General features: G+C 40.7%; 1 protein-coding gene across 7 annotated transcripts in view; it reads right to left on the reverse strand.

Annotated features, from left to right (window-relative positions):
* git2a (G protein-coupled receptor kinase interacting ArfGAP 2a) overlaps nucleotides 1–8884 on the reverse strand; it is a 54454-nt gene extending 45570 nt beyond the window's left edge. For 3 of the 7 annotated variants that reach the window (XM_034170247.1, XM_034170253.1, XM_034170246.1), the window contains exon 1: nucleotides 8589–8882. In XM_034170247.1, coding sequence (XP_034026138.1) covers nucleotides 8589–8640 — 52 coding nt within the window. In that variant the 5' untranslated portion in view covers nucleotides 8641–8882. Of the gene's footprint in view, nucleotides 1–8588 lie in introns of all 7 variants that reach the window. The other 4 variants (XM_034170250.1, XM_034170249.1, XM_034170252.1 and 1 more) reach the window with 3 other exon arrangements.
* Nucleotides 8885–9157: the final 273 nt, after the last annotated feature.

The following is a 9157-nucleotide window of genomic DNA, read 5'->3' on the forward strand; positions in this document are numbered from 1 at the left end:
AGTGATGAATCCCGAATCTGCATTGGGCAAGGTGATGATGCTGGAACTTTTGTTTGGTGCCGTTCCAATGAGATTTATAAAGATGACTGCCTGAAGAGAACATGTAAATTTCCACAGTCATTGATGATATGGGGCTGCATGTCAGGTAAAGGCACTGTCATTACATCATCAATAAATGCTGTTTTGAAACAAGGTTCGGTCAGATCGGCACACAGAAATGATCACACAGACTGCATTTTGCTAGAACAAACAGGTGCATATTTATTCCCCACAAAAGCAGTTACATCAAACACAAGTGGTTGCAGCGCATAAAACATCTCTTTCTCTCTTACCGTGACGCCTTTAAGGTGGAGAGCCAACACCTTCGGCAGAGTGCGCTCGTCAACCGGCTGGGCGTTCGTACGTGACCCGCAGCAGACTCTATCGGAGCATGGCTCTGCCCCCTCTTTTCTAGTGTGTGCGCGAAGGGAGGGTGAGTGGCCATCTCAAACTCCCTGGCGCACATAATTCCTTTAATCAACAGGCATCAAAAAGGTATTTCCTCTTGCAAAAACATAATAACCCCAGCTCTTCACTCCCAGTTCAGAATGACCCCAGCATGCTTCACTCCCAGTCGTTAGTGGCTACAAAAACAAAGTTGTGCAATCAGTGTAATAATAACAAGTACATCATTAGGGTTACTTTAAGACAGGGGCAAAACAACATAATCTTTTCTCCACACAAATGCACAAGTTTACATTGATATTTTGGACACTTTTCTTATCCCATCAATTGAAAGGATGTTTGGGGATGATGAAATCATTTTTCAAGATGATAATGCATCTTGCCATGGAGCAAAAACTGTGAAAACATTCCTTGCAAAGACACATAGCGTCAATGTCATGGCCTGCAAATAGTCCAGATCTTAATCCAATTGAAAATCTTTGGTGGAAGTTGAAGAAAATGGTCCATGACAAGGCTCCAACCTGCAAAGCTGATCTGGCAACAGCAATCAGAGAAAGTTGGAGCCAGATTGATGAAGAGTACTGTTTGTCACTCATTACGTCCATGCCTCAGAGACTGCAAGCTGTTATAAAAGCCAGAGGTGGTGCAACAAAATACTAGTGATGTGTTGGAGCGTTCTTTTGTTTTTCATGATTCCATAATTTTTTCCTCAGAATTGAGTGATTCCATATTTTTTTTCCCTCTGCTTGGTCTAAAAAAGTAACTGTTACTGACTGCCACAATTTTTTTTTCCTGATTTCTTATAGTGTTTCTTAAAGCCAGAAAGTTGCCATTTGAAATGACTTTAGTTTTGTGTCATGTCTGTGATCTGCTTTTTTTCTACAAAATTAAACAACTGAATGAACATCCTCTGAGGCCGGTGATTCCATAATTATTGCCAGGGGTTGTAGAATAAAGTTTGTTAAGCACTGGGCGCTCTGCCTTCCTCCCACTTCCAATGACATACATATTATGTGATTTTTTAACTTTAAATTGACCGTAGGCGTGAGTGATTGTTGGTCTACACGTGGCACTGCAATAGACTAGCGTCCTGTCCAGGGTGTACCCCGCCTCTTTCCCTATCACTGCTGGGATAGGCTCCAGCCCCCCATGACCCTTGTTTGGCGTAAATCAAATCAAATCAATTTTATTAAACAACTAAATGAACATCCTCCGAGGCCGGTGATTCCATTATTTTTGCCAGGGGTTGTGTGTATATATATATATATACATACATACATACATACACACACACACACTTACACACACATTTATTGTTATTTACATTAATTATTAAGATCCTATTGTCTTATGTACAATTTGTACATGTGCAATCAAGCCCTATTTTATCACATGATAATTTTACAAGGACCATAATCGTATTATATGTGTATCATTGATACTTTCACCTCTGTATGTTTACATTGATGTTGCAGAATAAACTCACTCCATAAATCAATCATAAACAATATTTTATGACTGCAATATTTTATTTTCTGGTTTACCGCAGTCCAGGATTAGGGATCTCCATTCGTTTCAAAACACTGCTGCTAGACTCTTGACAGGAAGCAGAAAGTTTGACCACATTACACCCACTTTGGAGTCTCTTCACTGGCTTCCAGTCCCTGCTATTAACCTATAAAATTATTAATGGACTAGCACCTCCCTATTCACTTGACCTAGTCAAACCCTATGTACCAGCCCGGGCTCTGTGTTCTCAGGACGCAGGGCTACTTTGTGTCCCTAGGGTGAATAAAAGTCTACAGGCCACAGAGCTTTCTCTTATTGTGCCCCTGTTCTCTGGAATGATCTCCCTGCATCATTAAAACAGTCAGATTCTGTAGAGACTTTCAAGTCCAGACTTGAGACGCATTTATTTTCCCTTTCTTATGGCTAGCATACTGGCATAGCATGGTACTATGCTTCCTACCCTTTTAAATTAATTGTATTAGTAAAGAGAGCAGGTCACAGCCTCAACTTAATCTAAAACCTTTAGTGAAGCTTAGGGCTAGTGGCCGGCGATCACCTTAGTATTTCTTCTGCTTTCCTGTTGCTTAAAGCTGATTTATATCTTAAGTGTAGTTTTTCTGGCCGACTGATTCTGTATTTTTTTTCTCTCTCTGTCCAAGATGCGGCTGGATCCACGTGCTGCATTGGATGATTTGTGTAACAGATGTGTAACGGACTTTGCTCCAGGAACAAATCTAATGAGTGGCTCGATAACCCCCCCAAATGGACACCTGAATGGACTTTCATCAATTGTTGTTGTTATGTTCTGTATTGTAAAATGTTTTGGTAGAATGGCCTAAGCAGTGGGTCACCCTTTTGAGTCTGGTCGGCTTGAGGTTTCTTCCTCAGTATCATGATCATCAGAGGGAGTTTTTGCTTACCACTGTCGCCTGCATGCTTGCTCTAGGGGGTTGGTAAAGTCAGACTTTACTTGTGTGAAGTGCCTTGAGGCAGCTTTGTTGCAATTTGGCGCTATATAAACTAATTGGAAAAAAAAACAACAAATATAATTACATTTATTTACATTTAACAGCATTTGCAGGAGGGCATGTGTGTGTGAGCATACATGAGCTTTTGACAAGAGCGGAAGTTAGCAGAAGTTGGCGTTCACACTGATGTCCACGTGATGTCTTAGAAATCACTCCAGAGGTGTTACCAGGTTACAAAAACAGCGTTTTCAGTTATAGAAGTATTTATTTCTCCCTAGTTTTTAGATAATGTATGAGAAACATGTCATTTACATATAAACAAAGCAGTTTTGGAGCTCCAGAGAGAGACCAGCCAGTGACATCACAGTGCCGCTCTACTCTGATTGGCTGTCACCCCCACCCTTATTTAATAAATAAATGGATTTGCATGGTTGATGGCTTCAAAGTTAGCTGAAAAGCTAATCTGCTAACGAAAACATTAGCTTTGCTAATTTGCTGTTCGCGGAATAGCAGAACTGTGCCCACCACTGCAAACTGCCATCATAAAATCAATGGCCGGTGAAAATTGCTCGGTGGCGTCATAAATAATTAAAAATATTTTGATAAAAACACCTTCTCATAACTTCTGATCTGTCACTTGCACATAAGAAAACATCATACCGTTGTCATTGGCGTAGTGAGCTCTTTCCAATGGGTGCTATGCCCATTTGTGCTTCAATAGTTTTTCGCAATATTGTGAAATATGCACAATAGCCCAGCGTGAATTCGTCTCTGGATTTTGAACACTTCATTTCTTTGTGATGGGACAATGCACATTCATGTACATCACCATACAGTGACGCAAACAAGGCAGATTATGAGCTAATTTCCATCTGTAGTCCCTGGCAGATGTTGCACAGCATGTTTTTCTCCACTGGTGCTTGGACTCTAATAAAAATCTAGTACCATAAAAAACTTTGAAAAATATAATAAACTTGCTCTCTATAAACAAATTTCTCTGTGTGTGCAGTTGAGCATCTTGTATGGCTGCAGCCTGGTGTGTGTGTGTATAAAGGTTTCAAACACTCCAGAATTTTCTGAAAATTTAATTTGATTTTATTCATCAAAGGGTCAACCTGAAATGCAGTCTTAGGCAGATGTTTCGTCAATCAGTCGCATCTGGGATCTAATTTGTCAGAAACTTTGCTGACAGGAACCCAGCAACAAGACAAACACTACCAAAAATGTACAACCAGGATTTGTCCGTCTAATGCTGCGTTTACACATAACGATGACAAGTCACCAATGCCACGATGTTTACATTCTTGGCCGCTGATCACGAATGTGATGATTCAGATGCTTTTTTGCATCTGAATGTGACCATTACTTACAGAAGTGTAGTTTTTAAGATAATGGCTCGTGCTCATTTCTCTGAAACGCACAAAAAGCCTTTGATAAAGAGAGCAGCACGGTGGCTTAAGCCCCTTTCACACGGGCCCTGCTTCGAGTTGCTTCATGTGGTATCATGACGACGCAGGAATGTCTGCATCAGGTGCGCACAGCAGAGGGGCAGAGAGGAGGTGAGGATGCAGAGGAGAACCTGCAGATAGCAGCCAGACTGTGCACTCTGATTTCTGTTCTAGTTTATATTTGTTCTTGTGCAGGCCTGCACTCTGATTTCTGTTATAGTTTATCTTTCTTCCTTTGACTGCGAGCTGCGTTCCCAGCTGGACGCCGTGCTTTCTTCCACTGGCTCTCACGCGTTGTGCACTGGACACTGCATATATAAAATACGTATTTTGTAGTGGATTCATCATTTTCTGTCCAAGTTAGCTGTTGAAAACACCTCTAATCATTTCTGGAGTCACAGAGGAGCGCACCAGCTGCTGCTCTTCTCGCAGTACGAGGTGGAGAAAGCATTTGGAACTGTCTAAAAAGGTAATTATTTGTCATGTTTATATTGTAATGGCTTGGTACAACAGTTGCATGTTCTTTCCTTCTTTGTGCAGGTGTAAAAGTATGTTTATGATACATTTAACATCTCATTATAATCGTTCAGACGAGCTGCACTCTGATGCAGTGCACTGATGCAACCACTCACACTGTTCACTTCTTTACTCGACTGTTCACGGCCATTTCACGTTTGTTCCACGACTTTGATGTATGAGAGATTTTTTGAACATTTCAAAATTCTCTTTGCGCTCTTGCACACAGTGGCGCACGTCTCACGTTCATTCTACCCCAACTGACAGCGAGTTTACTCACCAGTATGACACACTGCGTACGGGTGCGTGAATAAAAGTCGTGCAAGTGTCAGGGGGCCTTTAGTGGTTAGCACTGGTGCCTCACAGCAAGAAGGTCATGGGATCACTTCCCACCCTTTCTGTGTGGAATTTGCATGTTCTCCCCATGTCTGCGTGGGTTTCCTCCAGTTTCCTCCCACAATCAAAACATGATTGTTTATGTTTTGCTCCTTTCTCTGTCCCTGACCAAGGCAGCATCTACATCTGGAGTTGGTCCCCGCTGGTCACCGGACTGTGGCTGCCCACTGCTCCTAGTGGTTGGATTGTGTCCAACTGTAATTAGGATTATTTGAATGCAGAGGACAAATTTTGTTGTATAGCCTATATGTACAATGACAATAAAGGCCCTTCTTCTAACTTTGAACAATACTTCCAATATAATCTGACATATGAAAAAGCATGCAGCCACACACAATACCATCTGTAACCCATCCCTGTGTTAATGTAAGATTGGGTAACAGACAAATAGTGAATTGAGTGAAGTTCAACTTCCAGCTATTTTTGTGTTATTTCATCTGGGTGCTTTTGCAATCATTACACATCACATGACCTGAAGCAAAGATCTGCATGGAATACTCTTTGGAATCTTAAAGCATGCTTCAAAGCGTTCATTCTAAATATTTTGCTGACTGATTCAAAATAAGAAACAGGCTGTGGACTAATCTTAATTTTCATGAGCTATATGTGCACATTTACAGTTTGTTCTATGTTCTATTAACTACGCATATCACTGATTATTAGTTGTACATTTATATTACCCGTACATTGCTGTTTACAGTATATGTATATTTTAAAAAGTTTTCATGAAAAAAAAAAATGGTATTCATTTGAAAAATATAATAATTTTCTCTCAATCATACTATTTATATTTATATCCATATTTTGCAATGAATTGGCGGGCTTAAATTCATTACATGACATATCGGTCCAAGCAATAGCTGCACAAAATGTTATCAATTTTTATATAAAATATAATTGTTTTTAATGTTCAAAGGAGCATTATCTTTGTTTAATGTGAATTTTATATTCTTTAAAAACTAATCAGCAATGTTTAGTAAAATGTTCATACAATGAATATTTATAAATCATTCAATCTAACACCGGAAAAATCCATCTTGGGCTTTGAAGGAAGTGACCTTGAGGACGTTTTATGTATTAATTACATGTTCTTGGATAATAGGCGAAAGTGAGCATTTTTTTTTTTGTACAGTCAAACAGAAACAAATTCTAGTCTGATTCTTGACTGAACATTACCAGCAAATGGCAGTTATTACATATCAGCGAATATACGCTTTCTAGAAAACATTGCACTCATAAATAACAACTTAATGAGTGAATGCTCAATATAATTATAAATATAATGCCTCAAACCATTGATATGATTGTGTATTTAGTTTTTAATTGTACATTATCATTAGGATACAGCCAAAAGGCCTATGGATTGTTACATTCTTTTTTCTTTTTCCCCTGTCTGCATATATAGTAATGGTAAATGCCACACTGGCAGAACCATTTATGAACATTAATACACATATATGCAATTTATTTTTGCAAGACAGAAGGTATGTAGTGTGTGAGTGAACATGGTGTGCGTGTGTGACCCCCATCTGCGCTTCCCGATTAGCCTACAACATCCTACTCAAAGCCAACAGACAACTTCTATCAGGAAGGGCCGACCACCAAAACAACACAAAGACAGACAAGAATGAAAGACAAGTGGTGAAGACAATAACTGTGAAGTGAGACACCGAGGAAACGGGGCCTCAACCATACAACATACCGGAACAAACAACCACAGATGAACAAGTAGTGACAGCAACAGTCTGCTGTCTAATTAGTAAGCATCCATACCCTAATATAGGACACCAGAGTCTTGATCCCCTTGAGAGCACCCAAAACCGAATTGTGGTGATGGCCACAAACACACAACCATCCACTCACAGAGACCCAGATCATAGCTAAATATCCGATCACTACAGTGGCTGGTGTGTTGGGCCAAGACAAAAGTACAGAACCTCACCATATGACATGGACCATTTCGGCATGTCAGAAGCCATACAGCCGACCGCGAGCGATGATGGAAATGGGTCCAGGACGGATTGTTACATGTACAGCTAATATATGTTACAGGGAAAAAATAAAAATATCAAACTCGCAATATTACCTGTACATCTATATAACTGTTATTATTTATGATATTATTATCATCATCATCATCACTATCATCCGACCCTCGTGGTTGGCGGGGCTGTGGGAGGGAAAGCTGGGAGTCGAGAGGGGACAGCAAATCGGCCAATCTGTAAGCGCCGACAGTGCACTGCGATCAGACAGAAAGTGTGGATTTTCCCCTAAAGTGTTCCTGGATTAATGAAATTACTCCACCCAGCCGGAGGTGAGCTCCTCTGCATCCCTGAGGGGTCAGCACGGCTGTGGGAGGGAAAACTGGGAGTCTTGGGGGGGGAAAATTGGCCGATTTGAAAAAAGATAATGGTGCACTGTGATGGCACACAAAGTGAAGATTTTCCCCCAAGATGTTCCTGGAGGAATGTGAAATATAAACGCACGAAACGTGAATATGTGCAAAACGTAAGACAAATTGTGACAAAAATTCAAGTTCTGCAAGATGTGCATTCACATTTCGGGAGATATTTTTTCACTATTCACGTTTTTCAATTCAGGGTGTGCAGATAATTCACGATTAGCAGCAGATTAACATTTTGAGGGTCAACAGACCGGATCGTGGATAACGGGTTGAAGATGAGTGAGTGAGTGTATACACCCCATTACCAATTTATTAGGTACACCTAGTGAAAAATCCTGCAGCAAATTCCCCTTCATGAAGAGGAAGTGAAGGTGTGCCCTCAGTACCAACAGCTGCCACTGTTCGTATAGCATCACTGTGTAGAGCTGGTTTAACACTGAAAGGGGACACGGGATGAATAAAGTGATTCACCAGCAGACATGGCAAATTATTTTCTAAAGAGGAACACAACTGCAGGTTTTCACTGAAACCAGTCAGCAGGGAGTTTCCCCAGAGAACTCCTCTCCTAACCGAAGAAGTATCACACAGTGAAAAATCAGCTGGCACCTCTGCATGTCCGGGAGGATATCCACGAGTTTTTAAAATTTGATTACAAATTTGGCTGAGGTTTGCACGTTGCAGATGATTACTGAAACGACACCATATGTGACAAACGGTTCATACAGTAGGTTACACAGACAAGATTAATAATTAGATTAACCTCAAAACAAAATTAATAATTATGTCCAAACACATTTAAACGAATGTGCTGTGAAGAAAAGCAGCAAAGCGTAATTTAAGCCACAACAGTTTGGCTAACGAAGCTGTCGCTAAACACAAGCTAACCAACCAAAAGACACTTACCTGGGACACCACAATCACCACATATCTCACTGTTCCGCAGGCGTTTAGACATCCTTTATTGCGAAACAAGGGTCTTTTGAAAACGAGCGGATGCCCGATAAGTTAATCATATAGACTCCGGTATGCTGGTGCCTTCCGTGTGGTCAGCTAGTCTTAGCTAACAATCCAAACAACGACCTGCTGCTTCATCGAGCTGTTGTAAACATTACGCTCCCCACCAAAACTCAACAAGTGGGCTAACTTAACGAGGAGCTCCGAACTAGAAAACGAGCCTGTCTCCTGCTGGCTGCTTCCCTCTGTGAAGAAACAAGAGGGAAGCGCAGTTCTTCTTCTACCGAATTTTTTTTGGCGGTTTGTAAACCGACACGCTGCATTAGCGCCACCAATTGTTGGTGTGGATCATTAATGGAATCTGAAATGAGGAAATGTTGAGATAAGGGAGAGAGGAGGAAGAAAAAAAAGGTGGAAGAAATTACACTGAATAACCCTAAACCCTTTAAATATGCAAATACATGCCACCAAACTGGTGGCGTAAGTGTAGAAAAACAAAGTAATCCCTCGAGTGTTAA

The sequence above is a fragment of the Thalassophryne amazonica genome, chromosome 5 (assembly GCF_902500255.1).
Source record: "Thalassophryne amazonica chromosome 5, fThaAma1.1, whole genome shotgun sequence".
Lineage (NCBI taxonomy): Eukaryota > Metazoa > Chordata > Actinopteri > Batrachoidiformes > Batrachoididae > Thalassophryne > Thalassophryne amazonica.